Source organism: Fukomys damarensis, unplaced genomic scaffold, assembly GCF_012274545.1.
Source record: "Fukomys damarensis isolate Sample0158 unplaced genomic scaffold, DMR_v1.0_HiC HiC_scaffold_32, whole genome shotgun sequence".
NCBI lineage: Eukaryota > Metazoa > Chordata > Mammalia > Rodentia > Bathyergidae > Fukomys > Fukomys damarensis.
The window spans coordinates 32,455,519-32,478,301 of record NW_022900944.1 but is presented as its reverse complement, the minus strand read 5'-3'; the positions used below and the strand labels follow the sequence as shown (position 1 = coordinate 32,478,301).

The window sequence follows — 22,783 nt, the reverse complement described above, 5'->3', positions numbered from 1 at the left end:
ACTACATAGTGAGTTCAAGGCCATGCTACACTACAAAGTGAAACCCTGTCTCCAAAAAAAAAAGAAAGAAAGAAAAAAAAAGAAAGATGTTGGATTAAAAAGAGAGACTCCAACAGGGTCAATTAAACCTCAGAGGGTCATCTGGATACAATCCTTAAGTAAAGGTGAAAAAGGAAAGCTGAGCAAAAGACTAGTAGAAAGAGAACAAGAAGAGATGGCATGGCGTTGCTCCAGCATATTAACTACTTAGCTTAAAGAAAACTACACCAGAATTAAGTCAAACAAGGAAAACCTTTGTCTACTCCAAACAATAAATCATACACAAACAGTTGCAAGAATATGATGTTGAGAGAAAAAAACAGCAAATCACAAACAGCACACAATAATTCCATCTACACAAAACTAGTAAACATGTAAAATAAAACAATAAATGTGAAGTATTTTTCAAGGATCACACTAAAAGACAGCAGAGAATGAGACTAGTAGTTACTCTGGAGGGGTGGATGAGACAGAGTTTCACTCTGTAGTTCAGGCTGGCCTCAAACTCAACCGTCCTCCTGCCTTAGCCTCCAGAGTGCTGAATTACTAGCTCACAGGTATGTGCCACAATGTCCAGCAGAGAGTAATACCTACTTCTAAGAATAAAGAGAAAGGGGCAGAATCGAGGAGGCTTACACAGTGGATTTCAAAATGTCATTTTTTATTAAAGTGGCGTGAACATGGGTATTCATATTATCATACTTTATGTTTCACTTTTGTGTGTGTGTGTGTGTGTGTGTGTGTGTGTGTGTGTGTGTGTAATACTAAGGATTAAACCTAGGGCCTTGCACACGCCAGGCAAGTAGTCTATGACTGAGCTACAACCCTTTTTAATTTTTTCCTTTTGAGACACGGTCTCACTAAATTGTCCAGGCTGGCCACAAAATTGCCATCCTAGAATCTCAGTTTTCCCAATAGCTGGGAGAACAGGTGTGTGTCACTGTGCCTGCTACCTCACTATCTTTTATAATTACTGTGTTAGTTAGCTTTCTATTGCTATGACAAAATATTGGAGAACAACAATTTAAAGGAGAAAAGGTTTATCTGGCTGTTTTAATTACAAGTTGGCTGGTTCTGCTACTTTTAGGCCTGTGGCAAGGTAGAAACATCACAATGGAAGGGCATGGTGTAGAAAAGATAATCTCTACAGGCACACCACCATGACCCGCTTACCTTCAGCTAGGCCCCATCTCCTAAACTACCATCACCTCCCAGTAACACCAAAAATATCAAATTATAAATTCATCAATCAAAGTCCTCATGGTTCAATCATATTCCAAAAGCCCTACTTCTAAAAGCAGGAGTCTTTTGGAGGGACATTTTTTTTTTGGTACTGGTATCAAACTCAGGTCCTTGTGGTGTGGCATCACTGAGCTAAATCCCCAGCCCCTGGAGAGACTTTTCTTTGTTGCTTTGCTTTTTTTGTTTTTTTTTTTTTTTTTTTTTTTGAGATAGGGTCTCACTATTTAGTTGAGACTGACCTGGAACTCACTATGTAGCCCATGCTGGTCTCGAACTCACAGTGATCTGGAGGGACATTTTAGATGCAAACCACAACTTATCTAATCAAAATTTAATTTCTTTAATTAATTGAGTTTATTGGTACATTTTAGGGATACTGTACAGTTACATTGATAGTTGGGATGCTGTACCTCTACACAACAGGTCTTGGTTCTCATTTTTTCCCCTTGTCCCTGCCCTCCCTTTACCCCCTCCCTCCCTTCCCCATTTACAAACACTTTATTTCCATCTTTTCATTTTCTCACATTTCTCTTCCCTTATTTATCCTTCCCCTACTCATCGCACCTTCCCTATACCTTTAGCCCTTTTCATCCCATTTCACAATAGTAATTATTATTTATTTTCTGATCCCCAGCCACTTGAGAGCAATTTTTTAAAAAATCTTCCCTCAGGGCTGGGGATTTAGTGCAGTGGTGCTGAGTCTGCCTCCCAAGCACAAGGTCCTCAGTTCTATCCCCAGTTCTATCCCCAGTCTATCTCCCCAGGGGGATTTAGCTCAGTAGTACCGCCTGCCTCACAAGCACAAGGACCTGAGTTCGATCCCCAGTACCAAAAAACAAACAAACAAATAAAATGTTACCAGATTCATTTGCATGGCTTGTCTCCCAAAAGAGACCCATTTCGGGGAAGCAGAGAAGCACCCAATGCCAAGTTTGAAAACATCCTTCAGCAGGTCCAGGCTCTGCTAGAACTAGTGTACTATTCAGAAATCAGCAAGTGTTTCATACTCCCTCCTTCCATCCTACTGAACACTGGTGCTTCTAAATCCTTTTTTTTTAAGCAAAACATTTATTGGTACATTTTAGATATATATAATGGTAACATTCATCATAGGAAATTTGTACCTGTACATGATACGTCTTGCTTCTATCCTAAATCTTCTTAAAGGCATTTTCTTGGCCAGAGTTTCTGACTTCCTTTTGACATTATTTAGACTAAGTAAATACTGGATTCTTGTAGAAACTTATGGGAAAATAATCTTTTCTGAAAAGACACAGGCAGTCAATGCCTGGTTAAAAGTAGTCAATTTTGGGCTGGGGATTTAGCTCAGTGGTTTCGTGCCTGCCTCACAAGTGCAAGGCTCTGAGTTCTATGACCAGTACCAAAATAAAGTAGTCAATCTGCCTTTCGTAAAATTCTACTCTTAAAATCTTAGCATATCTAGCCAGGGATTTAGATCAGTGGTTCCACCTCCTGCTTTGCAAGCATAAGGTCCTGAGTTCAATCCCAGTACCCCCCCCAAAAAAAAAAAAAAAATCTTAGCACATCTATCATCTAATCTAGTGATTCTCAAATATTCTGAGAACCCTAATAGGAAACATACTGTACTTTACATTGAAATATACACACATGCATATAAAACCGAAAGTTACACAAAATATTGAACCTGTCTATGGGTAAAGCCCTTCTTATTTTCTACTTTATTTTTATTTTTTAAATTGTTGGTCATGATCCACCAACTTGAGTTCATTCACCAATGGGGTTGTAACCTGCAGTTTGAAAAGCACTGCTATAATCAGTTCTGTATATCTCATATACTAATACTTAAAGACAAAATATCTAAAATTTTTAGAATTTATTAATGTGCTTTAGAAAACTGTCCATGAAACACTGTAGTAAAGAGAAAATATAGCCAGGTGTGGTGGTGCACACCTGTAATCCCAACACTTGGGAAGCCGAGGCAGGAAGATTGCCAGCCTGGGCTTCACAATGACTTCAAGCCCCATCTCAACTAGAGAGAGTATCTGTCTCAAAATGAGAAGGAGAGAGAGCCAGAGATTTAGCTCAGTGGTGCCCACCACCTGCTTTGAAAGTGCAAGGTCCAAAGTTCGACTGGTACCAAAAAAATAAATAAATAAAGGAGTGGGGAGACACAGGCTCAAGAGAGAGGAAGTATCCCATCTGGCTAAATGTTCAGAAAAGGCTTGAAGGATGGATAGAGCCAGGCAGTGGTGCATACCCATAATCCCAGCACTCTGGGAGGCTGAGTTAGGAGGATCACAAGTTCCAACCCAGCCTGAACAATTTAGTGAGTCCCTGTCTTGAAAAAAATAAAGTAAAAAAGGGTCAGGGATATAGCCCAGTTCAAAGGCCATGGATTCAATCTCCAGTATTGAAGGGGGGGTAAAAAAAAGATGGACAGGATTGGAAGGCACTTTATCAGATGAGAAAGGCCTAGAGAATCATACACATTGAATAAATCAGTTTGGTAAAAGTAAAAATGAACAAGCTGGACATGGTGGCACATGCCTGTAATCCAAGCACCCAGGAGGCTGAGGCAGGAGGAACTGCAGAGTTTGAGGTCAACCTGGGCTACCTAGTGAGTTCAGGGCCAGCCTGAACTACAAAGGGAGACCCTGCCTCAAAAAACAAAAAACAGGGTGGGGGATTTAGCACAGAAGTTCTGCTGCCTGCCTTGCAAGTGCAAGGACCCAAGTTCAATCCCTGGTATCGGGGAAAAAAACAAACAAACAAACAAACAAACAAAACCAAAAACGAACAAAGGGCCAAACATGTTGGTGAGGTCCATATAAGGAAAAATCCTGAAACCCTTATCCTGTGGTCCACATGGAATCAATTTCAAAGGTTAAAACAGTAGGAAAAAACTTTAGTAAATGGAACGGTATAACTGGGAGTACGATGCCTTTTTAGAACCGTAAAATCACAGAAGGCACAGTGCTGAAGATTGAACCCAGGGACTCCAGCACATTAGGTAAGTGCTCTACAACAGAGCTATGACCCCAGACCTAAACAATAAAGTCTGAGGATGAAAACCTTACACTGTGTTGACAATTTTATGAATTTTGGGGTAAGCATTACATACTAATGAGTAAATTCCCTCAGGTTATTATTATAATTTGTCCGCTCAGAAAGAACCCACACTCCAGATTCAAGAGATATCCTGTGAGCCAGGTGTGGTGGCGCACACCTGAAATCTCAGCACTAGGGAGGCTGAGGCAGGAGGATCGCTGTGAGTTCGAGACCAGCCTGGACTACACAGTGAGTTCCAGGTCAGACTCAACTACACAGTGGGACCCTGTCTCAAAGCACCCCCCCACAAAAAGAGAGAGACATTCTGTGACTCTTTTCTCTCTTTTTTTAAAAAAGGAGTGGACCTAGAGCCTGAAATAATTTAAAGTACTCCTTGTGGGGTTTTTATGTTTTGTGGGATTTTTTTTTGGTTTTTTGAGACAAGGTCTTGCTAGGGAGTCCAGGCTGGCCTCAACCTCAAAGCAATCTTCCTGCCTCCACCTCCCAAGGGCTGGGATTAGGAGAGTGCACCTTTCACTGACTCCTTTCTAATTTTCATCTCCACGGGCTGTAAATTCACATTCCTCATAGAGACAAGGAATAAATGGAAGTCACCAGGCCAAAACCCAATAATAGCGTTACTAGTCAGAGTTCAGAGAAGACATTCTAGTCATTCACTCTAAACTTACTTAGTACCTTCAATAAACCAGGCAATTGTGTTAGGGATTGGGGACACCACATTATAGGCAAGGTCCTTGTCCTCCAAGAGTTTAAACTGTAATAAGTACTACACTTGATCTTAGCCAAAAGGCCATGAAGCAATAACTGTTTTGGTTTGGCTTGGTTTTGGGGTTTTTCTTCCGGGACCGGGGATTGAACTCAGGACCTCGCACTTGCCAGGCAGGCGCGGTGTCACTGAGCTAAATCCCCAGCTTTGAAACAGGACAGAGAAATATAAGCAGTTAGGGACTATATGAGTTCAAGGATGAAAAGGCACAGGGCACTATCGATAGGGAATAAGGTTATGGAAAGGTTATTTGAGGAAGGCAGCTTTTAAATTGAGATCTGCAAGACAAACCAGGGAACAAGTTGGGGAGCAGTAACTGTGAGGTGTTAAGGGTTAAACCCAGGGCCCTGTGCATACTACACAAGTGCTGTACTACTGAGATCCCCATCCCTTTTTAATATACCTTTGAGACTAGGTCCTGCACAGCTATGACTCCCAGTTCTCCTGCCTCAGCCTACTAGTAGGTGGAATTATACGCTTACACCACCGTGGCTGCCAAATTTAGCAGGGATCTTTATCCCAACTTTTTCAAGAAAGAATGACACGTAACTAAAATGTGATAAAAAGCTGAATGACTGAAGCGCTTAGAGAAGAAACCATAAGAGATTAGAGGTGGGCTCCTTCAAATTACACCAGACTTTTTGGCTTTGGCATTCGAACTTCGTTCTAAATGTATACAGTGGGATCAACCTAAGGATTTTAAGCAGCAGTATGTCCATGTAGGATGCACACTTACAAGGCTGCTCCTGACTAGTATGTAAATACACTGGTTTCCAACTACTTAGAACAGTGACTATGGAAAGCGTGCTATCAGTTTCCGGAACAGAGAGAACCCTCGCCCAGTTCGGGGTGCGAAGGCTGGAGCTGCGTATGACTGAGGCCTGGGCCTGTGCAGCTGACTCGAGGCGCTAGGCACGAGTACTGCGCTCTAGGCCCCACACTGCGGTGCCACGGGCCCAGAGAGGGCAATCACCTGGCTGAACCGCGGAGCCGGAGCCAATCTGAGCTCAGCTCTCCCGCCAGCCAGTGCGCTCCGGGACGCCCCACGCGGACTCTGTAAAGGTTCCAAAAAGATGCGTAACTCGACGTCGAAGTAAGTCCACGCTAGGCGCCTCCGCCGGACCTCTGGGGTTGAAAACAGGGAGTTGGCTATCCTAACCACGACCCCGCCTTCCCAGTTCTCCCGGCGCCTCACCAGCAGCGAGGACCGTTCCCTCGGCTTCCGCCGCCGACGCCATCTTCCCGCAGGTTCGGTGTGAGGGAAGAGAAGCTCAGCGCGCTCGCGGAGAAAACCGGGGGCGGGGCTCACAGCGGAACTGGATCTCCCCTCGCTCCACGCACTTTCCCATAGTGCTCCGCGACAGCCGCTATGGAGGCCGGCAGGACCGCGGTTCTTCGGGTAAAGCGGAAGCGCAGTGCGGAGCCCGCCGAGGCTCTGGTGTTGGCTTGTAAACGCCTCCGAAGCGGCGAGGTCGAGTCGTTTGCTCAGAAGACGCCAGAGCGTCTGGACAGAGCGGCAGAGAATAATGTCTTTCAGTTGGTGGCCACCGTGCGCTCCCAGGTATTAGTCTATAGACGGGAGGTTAGGGCTTTTCTGCGATTCCGTAAGCTCCCTATCTCCCTTAACAGACCCTTTCCAAACCCTTTCTGATGTCCCCTCTCCAGGAGGAGCCAATCCAGCCGCTCGTGCGGGCTGCCCTTCGCCCTTCCCGGAGCAGCCAACAGCGTATTCGCCGTGATCTCCGCGCCACAGCCCGGGAGGTCAGGAAAGAGGGCCGCTACCGAGTGGTCTCCAACCGCCGAGCGTCAGGGACCTCCGGCAGCCTGGAGTCTGAGTACGCACCAGGGACCTCAGAAGCTTCCGCGGGTTCAGGTTTCCAGCTGTTGGACCTGGTACATGAAGAGGGAGACCCAGAGGCCTCCTCTACGGACTCCAGCAAAGTGAGTATCGTTTTATGGGCCCTAGGTGTCCCTGGATTCTACCGGGAATCTGTGTCTGAGACGAAGTCGTGACGAATAGGCAGCACACGGTTTAACCTTAGGGATGGATAATTCATCCGGCCTGATTGGCTCATTGTATTGATCTGGTTTTCACTCTACTGTACATGTATTTACTAAGCACCTACTGTGTGCCAGGTATTTAAATTGTTTGGAGACAGCAGTCTCCGAACACCTCTAACATTCAGGTAGAGAAGACAAACTAATTAAACAGGTCAACTCCATGCCAGATGGTGGTAGGGGTTGGTGAAGAAGGAGCAGGAAAAAAGCAGTGCCATTTCCATGAAAGTCTCATTGGGGGAAGACATTTGAGCCGGCCGTTGTCACACATGCCTATAATCCCAGCACTCAGGAGGCTGAGGCAGGAAGATGGCCAACCTGGGGCTACATAGTTTGAAACTAGCCTGGAATACATAGTGAGACCCTGTCTCAAAAAAACGAAAAGGAATGAAAGGAGGGAGGAGGGAGAAAAACCCCCCCAGTCCACACACCACCTCCTCCCACCAGGCTGTTACCTCCCAATACCACATTTAGCTGTAAGCTCATCAGAGAATTAATCTATTGGTGAGTATCAAACCCCTGTGATCCAATCACTTCCCAAAACCCCCACCCATTAGCTTGTGAGGCTTTGGGAGGACATCTAATATAAACCATAACACTGGGCATTGGGGATACCTTGGGGAGAGACTGAACAGTGGAGCAGAGGACCTGAAAGTGTAAAGACCCTGAAGCCTAGGTAGTCTGGTGTTTGCAAGATCAGTGTGCCTAGAGTCCAGTGAGATGGGAGAGTGGTAAAGAACTGAGTTGGAGGAGGTGCTTGGTAGACTATAGCAAAAAAAATTGTAAGGACATTGCTTTTCACCATAATTAAGATGGGAAGATCACTGGAACAAAGGAGATAAAGAACAGACGAGGAAATTCATCAAAGAGGTTAAGGGATGAGTCCTGGGCAGGATACTAAATTTGAGGCAGATTTAGTTCTAGAATTTATATCTCACACTTAATCGAGTGCCTTTTCTACTACATTACATCTGCTAAGTTTGTTTTCTACTTGGGTCCGAAAAGCAGTCTGCTACATGCAACAAAACTACAGAAACAATTTTAGTATGCCCCTTCATAAATTTAAAAATCCCTCATTTTAAGCCGGGTGTGGTGGCGCACACCTATAATCCCAGCATTTGGGAGGCTGAGGCAGGAGGATCACTGTGAGTTCGAGACCAGCCTGGGCTACATAGTGAGTTCCAGGTCAGTTTCAACAACATAGTGAGACCCTATTTCAAAAAAACAAACAAACCAAAATAAATAAATAAATAAGTAAATAAATCCCTAATTTTAATCATTTATAAAGTTTTTAAATTTTAATTTAAAATGAACCCACAGGGACCAGGGATTTAGCTCAGTGGTTCCACTGCCTGCCTCACAAGTGCAAGGACCCGAGTTTGATCCCTAGTACCAAAAAACAAAACAAAAAACAACAAAAAATTGACAGCAAAATAAACCCACAAATAATATTAAATTATGGTGCTAGTATAGCTAGATAGCAATTTGAGCCTGATGTCTATAACCCAGATCCTCAGGTATGCTGAGCAAGCACACTACCACTGAGCTTCACTCCCAGCCCAGGTTATAAGTTTTGAAAAGTAAATCAGCATTCATTAGAGTCAAATCAGGTTAAACAGTTCACACAGTGTTTTGTTTTGTTTCTGTACCAGGATCGAACTCAGGACCTTGAGCTTGTGAGGCAGGCATGGTGCCACTGGGCTAAATCCCCAGCCCACAGCTCACTCAGTTTTTTGTTTGTTTTTGTACCAGGGACTGAACTCAGGACCTTGTACTTGCCAAGGCAGGTTCCACTGAGCTAAATCCCACACCCATCACTCAGTTTTATTAAAAAAAAAAAAAAAAAAGTAAACTGGCTTAAGGATATTAAGAGATTTTTCCCCAATAAAGCAGTATATATTTTGAACATATCAGAAATGTTTGCACAGAGTAATTATAAATAAATATGAGTTTAAGATTAAAGCATACTTGAGATTTTATGCCTACTAGACTACCAAGGAACAGGTAATTGATAGCATTACTGGCAAGGCTATACTTTGTAGACTATACAGTTATAGTAAAACAGCATGTTTTTATGTATTTGGAATTCTAAAAATAGTTTGTGGCCTGTTTTAAAGTGTAAATTATTATGTTTGGATGTAAAGACATTAAAATATCTAAAGAGATTTTAAAATTGATGACCTTTTTTCTTTTTCTTTTTTTTTTTTTTGAGATAGTGTCTCACTGTGTAGTCATTGAACCTACTTTGTAGCCCAGGCTTGCCTCAAACTCTCAATGATCCTCCTGCTTCAGCTCCCTGAATGTTGAGATGACAGGCGTATGCTACCACATCCGGCTTAAAAAAATTTTTTGGGGGGGCCCAGGATTTAGTTTGGCGGTTCCGCCGCCTGCCTTGCAAGCGCAAGGACCCAAGTTCAATTCCTGGTACCAAAAAAAATTTTTAATTAGTAACATTTTGGGCAGGGGATATAGCTCAGTGGTACCACACCTGCCTAGGAAGCACAAGGTCCTGAGTTCCATTCCTGGTACTGCAAAAAAAAAGAAGAAAAAAGAAAGGAAAAAAATTAGTAACACTTTGTCACATTTTAGTGGGTTATTCCTTCAGTTGACATCATTTAAGTTTTTTGCAAATAAGCTAGGCATAGTGACACTTGCCATTAATCCCAGCTTCTTCTTAGGCTGCTGAGGCAGGAAAATTGCTGTAAGTTCAAGGCCAGCGTGAAGTACACAACGAGACGCTATCTTAAAAAAACCAAAAGAAGGGCCAGGGATTTGGCTCAGTAGTGCCACAACCTGCCTTGAAAGCGCAAGGTCCAGAATTCGATCCCCAGTATCAAAAAACAAAACAAAAAGAAAAAAATTAAATTAAAATTTTAAAAATAAATAAAAATATCTAGGGATGTAGCTCAGTGGTAGAGTGCTTGCCCAGCATGCATGTGAATCCTCACAAAAACCCCTATGAGTTACACATACTTTTTTTTTGAAACAGGGTCTCAGTATGTAGTTTAGACTGGCCTTGAACTCACTATATGGCCCAGGCTAGCTTTGAATACACACAAATCCTCCTGCCTCAGTCTCCTAAGTGTTGGGATTACAGGTGTGCGCCACTATGCCTGGCCTTACATACTTGTATCCCTACTTTGTGCCGGCACAGGCTACAGCCGGGGCCACCGTGCATGGATCCTATGTTCAGTTTTAAAGTCAATTTTCCTGTCATCCCAGCACTCGGGAGGCTGAGGCAGGAGGATTGCTGTGAGTCTGAGACCAGCCTGGACTACACAGTGAGTTCCAGGTCAATCTCAACTACATAGTGAGACCCTGTCTCAAAAAAAATAAAAAATAAAAACAAATAAAGTCAATTTTACTGCATGTTAGTTTTTTTTTAATTTATTATTATTTTTTTTAATAAAATTGATAACCCTAACCCAGGCCTGGCAGTAGTATGGGACTGAAATCTCAGCCCTTTAGGAGGCTGAGGCAGGAGAATCACAAGTTTGAGTCCAGGCAGTTTAGCAACATAGATGATGTTTCAAAATAAAAAATGGGAGAAGGGGCTGGGGTTGCAGTTAGTGCAAAGGTTCAATTCCTAGTATTACAAAAAAATAAAAATATAATTGATAACCATGAAGATTGGGACAGTTCTAATTTGTGTTTGACAGCAAAAAATGCTATATGTAGCATATAATACATATTCATAAGAGAATTTGAAAACATACAGCAACCTAAAAAGTAAAATAGGAGGGTGAGAGTGTAGCTTAGTAGTAGATTGCTTGCCTAGCAAGCATACAACCTAGGTTTGATCCTTAGTACTGCAAAAAAAAAAAGAAAAATAGCAGGGATTGGCTCAGTGGTTCTGCCGCCTCCCTGGTAAGCACAAGGGCCTGAGTTCGATCCTCAGTACCAAAAAAGAAAGAAAAATAGGGGAGTGTCACTCAGTTTGCCCCCAATCCAAAGTTTCAGTCTAGAGTAAAGCTCGTTTCCTACTTGAGTATAGAATAACATTTGGTACTTTTCTGTATGTTAGTCTTGTAAATAACTTAATGGCTGCAGAAACTTGTATCTATCTCTAGTTTCTTTGTGACTTTGGAGCAAGGGAAAATCCTCTTCTCCTCAGCCTTTAAATATCAGCGTCAGTCTCCCATTGTATGTCTTGGCATGGAACACTCATTTTCTCATGTGTGTGATTTGAGCTGTGCAGCCTCCTGTAATGGACTTGTCCCCCTGCCTTCCAAACTTACCTGTGCTTCCCAGGTCTTGGACACACATCCTATAGACAATGAAGCACATCTTACTCGGGCTACTTCTATTCTGGGACATTTCATTTTGACATTTCATTCTTCCTAGTAGAAAGATTATAGGTGAGTCTGCTTTGTGATTAAAAGCAAGATGTCAGTATGAGACAAGTCAAATGATGAGTAATAGTGGTCACCAGGAATTGCCTTTGGCCTCTAAGAGGCTCCACAAAATGTCGACCCATTTCAGGGTCAGCCTGTGGATCCCCGGGGGAGAGCATCATATCAGACAAACTCAGAAGACCTATAGAATCAGGTTTAACTAAAAGCTTGGGAGCAAGACTGGCTCTCTCATCTTGCTTCCCCTCCTCTCAGGTCAGTCTTCCCAAAAGTTTTGGTCTCAGCCAAGCAACAGAGCAGAAGGCTTATCTTGCAGGTTTCTATATGAAAGAGGGACTACACGAATTTATTTTATAGACACTTTTGATTTTGTAGCTAATTAAGACACTAGTAAGACAAGAATTTTGAGCACAACAGGAAGGCTGTAGCAGGCCTACTTTTGGGAGTAGTTTTTGGGTTCTTCCTCTTGCAGCATGTTTTGAGTCATGGATGTGTCATTTATGTTTTCATTACAGACATCTGACCCAGATGTGATCCTCTGCAATTCAGTAGAGTTGATTCGTGAGCGGCTGACTGTATCTGAGGATGGCCCAGGAGTTGGACACCAGGAGGAACAAAAGCATGACGACTATGTGTATGACATCTACTACTTGGAGACAGCCCCTCCAGGGTGGATTGAGAACATCCTCTCTGTGCAGCCTTATACCCAGGAGTTGGAGCTGGTAAGGGGGCCCACGAGGAGAGAAGACATATGACAGCCTCTGCTCTTTCAGGGTGTTTGCCTCACTGGGCTTCACTCCTGAAAAACATTATTTTTAGTTCTTGTTTTTGCTTAAAAGGATTGCATCTTTCTGGTTTGAGATAGGGTCTCCCTATGTGCTCCAGGATGGTGTGGAACTTAACTGTGTATCCCAATCTGGCCTTGAACACACAGTTCTCCTGCTTCAGCCTCCTGAGTGTTGGTATTACAAGCATTCACCACCAAACCTGTTTTTATTGTATCTTTTTTTTTGGTACCGGGATCAAACTCGGGACCTTGCACTTGCAAGGCAGGTGCAATGCCATTAAGCTAAGCCTCCAGCCCCTAAAACCATTATTCTTAAATCCTAATACAACTACTGAGAATCCTGTAACAACATTCACACTGACATTGGGAGTAAAGCACCTTATCCTGCACCTACATTAGAACCATAACTTTTATTTATTTATTCTTAGAACCATAACTTTGCAGTCAGGTGTCCACCATTGGAAATTGCCTGGCCCCTACCTACTCCTGTCTTCCTGCATCTCTTACTCTCTCAAGTTTTAGCTTGGACCTTTTGCATCACCCATATAATCCTCTGGGTACCCATTAGGAATTTGCAGATTGATGCAATTTCTGTTAAGAGCTATTGCTCCTCTACCCTTTCCTCCCCTTCTAGTGATCTGGAATGTGGTATCTTGAGCTGGGCTCTGGATAGAGGAGGGCTTCTATCACCCCTTCATAGCATAAGATTACCATTATGCAGTAGAGCCAAACTAATGCTTTTTACCTACATGGCCCCTTTACTGGAATCTCCCCAGGCTAGTATGCTGACAGCTTCCCCCAAAGAGCATTTTGACTTAGGTTCATGTTTGTGTTGAGATGCACAGGTAAAGGATGATGAGCAACCTGAAGACACTTATGAAGATGAAGATGATGAAAACAGTGAGAATAACTGGCGTAATGAATACCCAGAAGAGGAAAGCAGTGATGCGGAGGAAGATTCCAGAGGTGAGTGGCAGCCTCCATGGGAGGGACTGCTAAGATCCAAGACTGAGGTGACAGCATAATCAGTATGTCTCAGTTTGCCTCCTTTCTCTGCCACTGAGCAGTGTTTCTAGAGGAACAGCTGGGAATATGTCAGTCAGGTGTGGGGTTCAGATCCTTAGTTCTGTCATAGCCTACTTCGATCTTACACAGATTACTTCATTGAGCCTCATTTTGTCCCCAGGAAATGAGACTATACTGCATCAACTTCAGTGTGACTGGGATTAAGTAAAACATGTAGACTTTTGTCACTTTCCCTACTTCCATCAAATTATGAGGCACTCACCAGTAGATAGGCCTGAGGTTTTCATGAGTTATCTAACCCCTCAAACTGCATTTCCAGCTGTCTTTTTTGTTTGTTTGGTTTGGTTTTTGAGACACTATGTAGTCCAGGCTGGCCTCAAACTCGCAGCAATCCTGTCTCGCCTCACAAGTGCTGGGATTAAGGGTGTGCCACCACGCCCAGCCCACCTGTTTTGAGAAAGATACAGTATAGGCATATGGAGGAAGGAGAACCCAGGACTACATTCCTCTAAGTGTAGCCAACAAAATCTTTTCCTAGTGTCTTATAATAAAGGAACAGTTACTTACTCAATGGAATAAAATCCTACAGGGACAAGTGACAGAATCTGCCAGTGTTAACTTTGTTTAGATGGTGGAAATGTAATTATTTTTTTTTTAAAGTTCTATATTCCAGATTTGCTTTATTAAACAAGTATTTTTAAATAGAGAACAAAAACCAGACCTTTTTGAGAAAGGAAGGGGCTCTTTGGTATAAAATCATACAGTGAAAGTCCATTGCTGGTGTCTTCTTCTAGGTTCTGATGACTGTGACAGCTTCAGTGAGGAAGAAGGAGGCAGCAGGCGACAGGTATGGTGCAAGTACCCTCTGGATATACAGAAGGAGTTTGGCTACGACAACCTCCAGGACCTGGATTCAGACTGATGGGCTTGTAATGGCCATGAGGTTCTATCACAGGCCCAAGAGGGCTCTGTACTTAGGATTGACTGGCCTGGTGACATCCTCTTGCAGCAGCAGTCTAGATAATAACTCTTAGGACAGGAAATAGAGCCGGGCATGGTGGCGCACACCTGTAATCCCAGTACTTGGGAGGCTGAGGCAGGAGGATCGCTGTGACTTCTAGACCAGCCTAGGCTACATAGTGAGTTCCAAGTCAGTCTCAACTACATAGCGAGACCCTGTCACAAAAAAAAAAAAAAAAAAAAAAAAAAAAAAAAAGAGAAAAACACATTGGTTCCTTGAAAAAAAAAAAAAAAAAAAAAAAAAAAAAAACAGAACAGGAAATAGAATCTATCTGAGCTGTGCGAGGTATTAATAGCTATCTTGCCTCCTGGCCTTGTACTCTGAAAATGGTTGTAAAGATTCTTCTTTTGGCATGGGGCCAAGAAATAGTATGCATGAATGTGTTTCTCTGTTTAATAAAGCTATTTTTGAACATGGAAACAGGCCAATGCCTTCAAAACTTTGTTTCTCTGGCTTCTTGAGATGGGGTCTCACTATGTAGTTCAGGCTGGCCTCCAACTCGGGCAGATCCTACATCAGCCTCCCAAGTGCTGCAATTTCAGGCATGTACCACCATCCAGCTCAAAATCTTTAACTCTGAGTATCTTAGGTATTTTCCTACTATACTTCAGCTCCACAAAAAAGGGGGGCAGTTAGTGTAGAAGTTTCAGAATTAACCTTAGTAAGGACTTAGGGGAGGAAAAAGAAAGCACATCCTACACTTGGCTTTCAAGTCAAAAAATGTTTACTATTCATATCACTCACCATAATCATCCCTCAAATGATTGGTTCCATGACCTCCTGTGAATGAAAACCAACATCCACAGATTCTCAAGTCCCTTGTATAAAATGACATTTTCACAGAACCCTTGCACATCCTCTGCATACTCTGTCATCATCTCCAGATTATTTATAAAACCTAATACAATATAAATGCTATGTGATTGTTATATACATATTGTTTAGGGAATAGTGGCAAGAAAAAAATAAACCTGTTCATGTGTAGTATAGATGCAGTTTTCACCCGAAGTATTTTCCAGCCACAGTTGTTTCAGTACAGGAATCCAGAGTCCCTGGATATGGAAGGTGGACTATACTATCAACAGAACCGGTCTTCTTACCAGAATTTGTATCTCTTTAGTCAGCAAGTTTTCTCCCTACTCCTTTGCAAACCCTAGCTATCCTGAGTTACAATTTCACTGATGTAACATTATCCCATAGAACTTTCTTTTTTTTTTTTTTTTTTAATAAATTTTATTTTATCCCTTCCCCCATTTGTATCTCATAGAACTTTCTACAGGGATTATATCTGCACTATGCAGTAGTAGCCATTAGATACATGTAGCTATGGAACTTTTACAGTCTGACTAGTACAACGATAAAACAGTAATTTTTGTTGTTCTAAGACAGGATCTCCCTGGTTTAGGCTGATCTTAAACTATGTAGACCAGCCTAGCTTTGAACTTGTAATGATACTCCTTCCTCAACCTCCTGCGTGCTGGAATCATAGGCGTGTTCCACCATGCCCAGCTTTTACTTCATTTTAATTCAGCTACATGTAGGTGGTAGCTACTATATTGGACAACACAGGGAAGCAATGCAGAACCTTTGATTTGAGGTATGCTCTTCCCTTACGAGAATTTGTCCCCCACTGTCACATGGGAAAATAAATTATACAGGGAGAAGCTTTTTTTTTTTTTGGTATAGGGATCAAACTCAGGTCCTTACACTTGAGAGACAGGTGGTGGAACCAATGAGCCAAATCTCCAGCCCTTCCTACCGCTTTAAGATTCTGAATTGCTCTGTCTTACCCCCACCCATTCTTTTTTATCTACATTTTGTAAGCCTTTATCTACATTAGTTCATATCTGCATGGAGTTGTTAGCCAAATTCTGTTTGGTACTGGGGATCAAACTTGGGTCCTTGCACTTGCAAGGCAGGCTCCGGAACCACTGAGCTAAATCCCCAGCCCTAGCCAAATTCTGAGTATCCACAAAGGTAAAATTCACTGTTGCAAATAAGTAACTTAATGTCTAATACTAGTCATATTAGTCTCTTTTTTTGTAGGCATTAGAAACCAAAGATTAAAGGGCAGGGGATTTAGCTCAGTGGATCCACCACCTGCTTTGCAAGCGCAAGAACCCAAGTTCAATCCCCGGTACCAAAAAAAAGATTAAAAACTACTCTGCCATTGTAAATTTGCTGACCACTATTTATATGTTCATGAGTTCTGCCAACATTAGAGGGGCCAACAATTTCACAAACTGCTCAGTGCAAAAAGTTACAAACTGTACCACAGCAAAAGTGATGATTAGCACACCAATTAAAGGAGACAAAAGACTTGATGGGAATTAATTCTGCTTTAGGGAGAAGCTTGAGTGCCTTAGGGAGTCTGGCTTTCCTGCCACAGAAGGGTTCATGGGAGAAGTCTATCCACCGTTAGCATCCAGTAATGAGAAGATGACAGGCTCACTAAACAAGTGTGGAGCACCTGTAGTGAGGCCTTTTGTTTCTCCTACTGTAGAAGCCCCTGCCCCTGGGGGGCAGCAGATTCCTGAGATTAGCTGCTTATCGTGTGGAGAATGCTACAGCCAGGGTCAGGGATCCTCAAATCCAACACATTCTGCTTATAGGATTAGCTTAAGAGGAGCCGTGGGATGGGTGCCAACTTGGCTCAGAAAAGAATCTTATTTGTATAGTTTAGGCAAGTCAGCCTTTGCATAAGACTCCTTGTGATCAGGCAAGAATTTGTTACACAAATCCTAAATCCATGAGAGTAGGAATCTCCCTCTTATGTTCTCACAGATGCACACCCTGAACCAAAGGCAACTGTGATTGTGTTCCCCCAAATCTTTATTGAGCAAATATTACATCCAGGGTTGCATCCTTATCTGTGACAAGCCAGTTTGGTGAAGAATGGTCAGAAGAGATCACCTCATAGTTCTTGTCTTTACTATTGACCAATTCCAAAAATTAAGGACAAGTTGTCCATGGAGTGTGCTAATTACTAAGCCAGCAGGTTCTTCTGGGTCCAAAATGGACTGTTGTACAAGCCAGTGCAGCTATGCTGCCCATGAAAAGATCCATGTAGGCCAAACATTGCTCTGACCTGACCTGGTGGCCCAACTTGACCACCAAAAGTATTTGCTTCCATTCTTATAGTCAGCTGAGCATCCATAATGAGGTTGAAGCAGTCTTTCTCCTGGAGTGTTCACTGTTATCCATGGGGAGAAAACAGAAGTCCCACAAGTACCAAGCTCTTCCTGAGACTACAGCTCCATCAGCCCTCTGGCAAGGGAAGGTCAGCAGAAGAGAAGTACACTACTCCCATAATTCACACCAAGGCAGCTAGGAGTAGCTAGGAGCGTAAACAAAGCCTGGTACCCAGGACAGAAGAGAGGATACAGCCTGGCATGGGTTTTTTCAGAAAAGAAAATAACTACTTCCAGCACCAGGGTGGGCTTGCTTGGGTCTGCACAGCAGTCCCTCACACCTGCCCTTACAGAGAGGAACAAGTATGTGATGACTTGGGTCAGTGAGAGGTTCTTCAAACTCACTGACAGCTGGTAAATTTCAGGTGATTCACCTGAATTCCAGAACAGTACAGCACTTTTAATGTTCCTATCAGAAACCCAGAGATTTACTTGCTATCAACTAGAACAAAGACCTAACATCTCAATAAAATAAAGGATTATCCTTCAAAATAGTATTACCAGACTTCTGACTCATAAATTTGTTCACTGGTCCTTGTTGGACCTGAGTCAGGTGCTAGTAACATGTTGATCTATATACTAATGATGTAACAGGTATGTGATTTTAATCGTTTGCAGGTAAGACTGAACAGAAGATTGTGTAAAATCTCTTGTCAGAATTATGTCTGGAGGCAGAAAGTCTGGGGTACTCTGAATTTTTAAACATAGCCTATTGCATCCTGTAATCAAATGAACACTAATGTTTTACAGAATTGGTGTTCTGGATTAACATAATGGAATAGAGTTTGAATTTGGTGGCAGCCATAGCATGGCCAGCTGCTTCTCAGCTGGAACAGTGAGGTTTTTCCCAGCCTGCTTCAGGACCATGGCCTCCACTGAAGCATCAAGGTTCCAGCTCGAAAGGGTGCATAACAAGTGGCCAAGACCAACTCGTTACGGAGCCAGAAGCTTTCCTTCTTCCTTAAAGACTTTACGTACAAAAATGATCCAACCACTCAGGCAGGAAGGACCTCCTCTATGAGATAGATAATCTGTACACAATGAAATCCTGTGCCTCTAAGCATATGAACACACAAGAGGTCAGCCTTGATGAGAGGGACCTTCAGTGGACACTGTTGAGACCCTGAAAAGATTTCCTCCCATCATGCCTACTGTTGGATTGTAAAGTTCAAAGACAGGTACTCCTCTTACAAATTTCAGGAAATGGGATAAACACTGTTCCCATATTGGTTAAATAAAGCTTTGCTATCCATCCTCCCCAAAAAACAAAGGCATACAACCCTCTCTCCAGGGAAGAATTTTGAGCCAGTTAAAAAAACTATAGCATTGTAAGTCAGGTGGCTGGACCTGATCAAAGGAAAACTTCCCCCAAAAGTAGCCCGTGTAGACTCCTGGTTCAAACTTCAAACTGCTGTGAGCCACCAGCCCTAGTTATCAACCTAGCATTCCTTCCCCCACTGCATTTACCAGGTGTTTGTCAGGATTGCCACTAACCACCAGGAGGAAAACTAACATTCCCCTGCTCCCCACCCTCCCCTCCTTCCTGAGATCCCCACCTTCAGGCTGGTCCCAACCCTGAGGATCCTCCCATAGCTTATGGTAAGTAAGCCCTGGCCCTGAGCCCCCTTACAGAATGTGTCAACAAGCTCCTTTAATTCAGGTATCTGGACTTTGATGGCCATGGCCGCAAGTGGTCAGCCTTCCGGATCTTGGGGGATGTCACCTCTGGTTTCTAGTCAGTTTTCCTCTCAACCTTTTTTTCTTGAGCTACATCTAGCTCAGTCAGGACGCAAAAGCAAAGGAGTTGGGTAACTCTGGTGATAGTAGCTAAATGAAAATAGAAAAGCACAGGATTTACTTAGCAAGCACATTTAGCAACTACCCCAATCTGAACACAGAAGGCTAAAAGCGCATCTGTGGCTCCCTCCCCACCTGGTGTCTTGGGAGGCAAGCACTGGAACCACTAAGTTAAACCCCCGGCCCTCCACCTGGTGTCTTGGACATCCTGAACCACACTGCCCCTCAGCTCCAACAAGCCTCTCCCTATCCTCCATTCCATACCCAGAAAGCATCTGAGGTATGATCGCTTGTCTTCTCAGGTAGACTACTCTGTCAGGAGGGAGTGCTTTGACCCCAAAACAATACACAAAAATTAGAACTAAAGTGATAGTGTTGCGAGGGATTTAGCTCTGGTTTTACCACCTGCCTTGCAAGTGCAAGGTCCCAAGTTTGATCCCCAGTACCAAAAATAAATAAATAAAATGATCATGTCAAGATCAAACAAGAAGTGTGGTGGGACAGCCAGTTCTCACTCTCCAGAAAGTCATAAGGAGGGCAAAGGAAGTTGTTAGCCTCTGTGGGTACACAACCAGTGAGTGACGGGGGCAAAGAAATGCTCACCTAGGACTTTCCGAACAAAGAGTGGCCTCTGGGACTCTGGCAGGTAAACACCCATGAAGTAGACAGGAACCCCGGAGAGGGTGATTCCAATGCCAATCAGGGAATTGATGCTATCACTGAAGAGAGGCACAATCACCAGAAACGTGGAGCATATGCAGAACAGGATGGGAAAAAAGAGGCTCAGCTGAAATGGAGGAGGAGTGAAATATTAAGTAGGGTGGGATGGGGGAACGGCATGGCCAAGAAGGCGCCTTGGGGAGAGGGCCCACCTCCTAGTGTGCAGAGCCACTAACCTTGAGAGGTCGGGACCGTTCAGGCTCCTTCCAGCGAAGATAGAGCTGTCCGACAACAGAGAGGCCCACAAAGAACCAGTAGCTGAAGCTGAAGTAGTTGATGAGCAGGGAAACATCCTCCACAATGAGGTAGATGAGCGTCATAGTGCACTGTCAGGCAAAAGTGGAGTGCAGAGGAGGAGTGCCCACCGGCACCATTAGCCCACCCAACACACTTCACCAACCAGCAGGCTGTCAGATCTGACGGGTTCACCAGATTACCACCTGTTTCCAGTGAGCCCCGGCATCTGGTGTGTCCATTCCTCACACCAACCTTCACGTCAGCATCTCTCCCCCTCCTACACTCAATGCCTCCCTCTTATTACAAGCGCTGCTGTAACACAGCAGACTCCTCTCCCTTTCTGATGGCAGGCAGCTTCAATGCACCAACCTCAACCTGAATCATACTGTGGCCCAGGAGGTGCTTAGACCTGACACAACTGGAGGAAGTACCTCCAGAGAGCTTTAGACACAAATAATAGCACAATGGATTCATACCCTCTGTGAAGAAAGGTATGACAGAACTTGTCCTTCGGGGATGAGGGGCGAATCCTAGAGGACTGAGGTCAGGGACCATAGTCCTGGGACAAGTATAGGCTTGTTTAAACTTCAACAACAGAATTACTCCCTATCTTTTCCCCAAATTATCAACAAGGATTTGAAACAGTCTATTCAGCAGAGACAAAGGAAAAGTGAGCTGTGAGTGTAGCTTGGAGGGTGGTAAAACACTTCCCTAGCATGTGTGAGAACTTGGTTTGATCCCAGAATCACAAAAAATATAAGGAACTGTTTTTCAAATCTCATAGTAATCCCAGCACTCAGAAGGCTGAGGGAGTAGGATCGTTGTGAGTTGGAAACCAGCCTGGGCTACATAGTGAGTTCCAGGTCAGTCTCAACTACATAGTGAGATCCTGTCTCAAAAAAACAAAACAAAACAAAAAAAATCTCGCAGTAAGGCCTTTCTCAAGGTCCCTGTTACAGTGCCCAGACCTCCCACAGCAGGGCTTACATTGAACAATAAAGCAGGGATGGGTGTAAAACGCTCAACGTGGATCATGGACAGAAGGTCTGGGAGATGGCCCTCTCGGGAGCCCACAAAGTACAACCTGGAAGGATAAGAAATGTGTCAGCAGAGTTCTTATACTCAGCCACTTAGCCACACTCACTCCTCACTCAGACAAATTATGCTATGCTCAGAGTCCCAGAAAAAAAGCAGGGCACAATCTTTCAGGTTCTATGCATGCCCAGTCTATTACTCATACACTCACAGATATTTCAACCCTCTTCAACCATAGCATCTCACCACTACCTGGGAAGGCCTCACCCGACTGTTAATCCACTGATACTCCTCAGCTCTAACTGATGAAATTCACCATCCTCCATAGACATCCCCTTCTCTTCTCTCAGCTATAGACACCTTACCAACATCCCACAGATGCTGAACACCTACTGGCATCCCGATCCATGGGATTTCCACTCTGCCATCCCACAAATTCACAGAAACATAATGGCTTTTTACAGAGTTCATCCAGAGGCTAGAGTGTATGTAGCTCAATTGCATACCATGTGCAAGGGTCTGGGTTCCAAACCCCGGAATAGTAGAAAGAAAGAAAAGAAAGGGAAGGAGAAAGAGAGAGAAGGAGGGAGAGAAGCACAAAGAGAAGAAAAGATTAGCCATATTTCTGTTTTGCTTTGTTTTTTTGCTTCTTTTGATAAGAGTCTCGATCTGTAATTCAGGCTGGCCTTGAACTCATTAGGGAGCCCAGGTTGGCCTTAAACTTACAGCAATCCTCCTGTCTCAGCCTCCAACTACTGGGATTATAGGCATGCACCACTACAGGAAGAAAGGAGAGGGGAAAGGAGGGCAGGAGCCTTCTAAAACATCAGATGTTGCCAAATGTGATGGCGCATGCCTGTAGTCCCAGTACTTAGGGGGCTGAGGCAGGAGGATTACAGTGAGTTCGAGGCCAGCCTGGACTACATAGTGAGTTCAAGACCAGCCTGAATTACATAGCAAGACCCTGTCTCAAAAAACAAAACCAAGAGCAGGGATTAAGCTCAGTGGTGCCTGTGCCTGCCTGGCAAGCAAAAGGTTCCAAGTTCAATCCCCAGTGCCAAACAAAAACAAAAAATATATCAGATGCCACAGAAACCATGTGAATAGTTTAAAAAAATACATATCTCTTGCTTCAAAGTATAAGGACTAAAAGCAGGCTAAGAAGAAAGTACCCTTAATAATATTTTTCAAGTAACAGAAGCCAGATTATAACAAAAAATGAACAAAAGTTGAAATATAGATTACTCTCTCAAGAAGTGCACCCAGAGGTGGGGCATGTAGCATAGTAGAGAAGCACTTATTTAGTATGTGTAAGGCCCTGGGTTCAATCCCCAGCACCAGACACACACTAAGTAAATCTGCTAAGAGAAAAGGAGAGATGGAAAAGCTATTTTTGACCTCTACAAGTGGAAATAAGAGAAGATTGGAGAGAGCTTTTTTTTTTTTTTTTTTTTTTTTTTT

At 43.5% G+C, this 22,783-nt stretch overlaps 3 protein-coding genes across 10 annotated transcripts in view; 1 reads left to right on the top strand and 2 right to left on the bottom strand.

The window, feature by feature from the left end:
• Window positions 1–6,378, bottom strand: part of Prmt7 (protein arginine methyltransferase 7) — a 36,933-nt gene extending 30,555 nt beyond the window's left edge. For 2 of the 4 annotated variants that reach the window (XM_033757846.1, XM_033757844.1), the window contains exon 1: window positions 6,294–6,378. The gene's annotated coding sequence lies outside the window, so the exon portion shown is untranslated. The remainder of the gene's footprint in view (window positions 1–6,293) is intronic. The other 2 variants (XM_033757847.1, XM_033757845.1) reach the window with 2 other exon arrangements.
• A 74-nt stretch (window positions 6,379–6,452) lies between these two features.
• Window positions 6,453–14,431, top strand: Slc7a6os (solute carrier family 7 member 6 opposite strand). The gene is made up of 5 exons (XM_010612314.3): window positions 6,453–6,659; window positions 6,764–7,039; window positions 12,024–12,230; window positions 13,141–13,261; window positions 14,116–14,431. Exons 1-5 carry the CDS (start codon window positions 6,468–6,470, stop codon window positions 14,241–14,243), a joined length of 924 nt encoding a protein of 307 aa, XP_010610616.1. The 5' UTR covers window positions 6,453–6,467; the 3' UTR covers window positions 14,244–14,431.
• Window positions 14,432–14,566: 135 nt separating this feature from the next.
• Slc7a6 (solute carrier family 7 member 6) overlaps window positions 14,567–22,783 on the bottom strand; it is a 24,953-nt gene continuing 16,736 nt past the window's right edge. For all 5 annotated transcript variants that reach the window (XM_010612313.3, XM_033757821.1, XM_033757823.1 and 2 more), the window contains 4 exons: window positions 21,275–21,371; window positions 20,227–20,376; window positions 19,934–20,117; window positions 14,567–19,360 (listed from right to left, as the gene is read on the bottom strand). In XM_010612313.3, coding sequence (XP_010610615.1) covers window positions 19,266–19,360; window positions 19,934–20,117; window positions 20,227–20,376; window positions 21,275–21,371 — 526 coding nt within the window. In that variant the 3' untranslated portion in view covers window positions 14,567–19,265. The remainder of the gene's footprint in view (window positions 19,361–19,933; window positions 20,118–20,226; window positions 20,377–21,274; window positions 21,372–22,783) is intronic.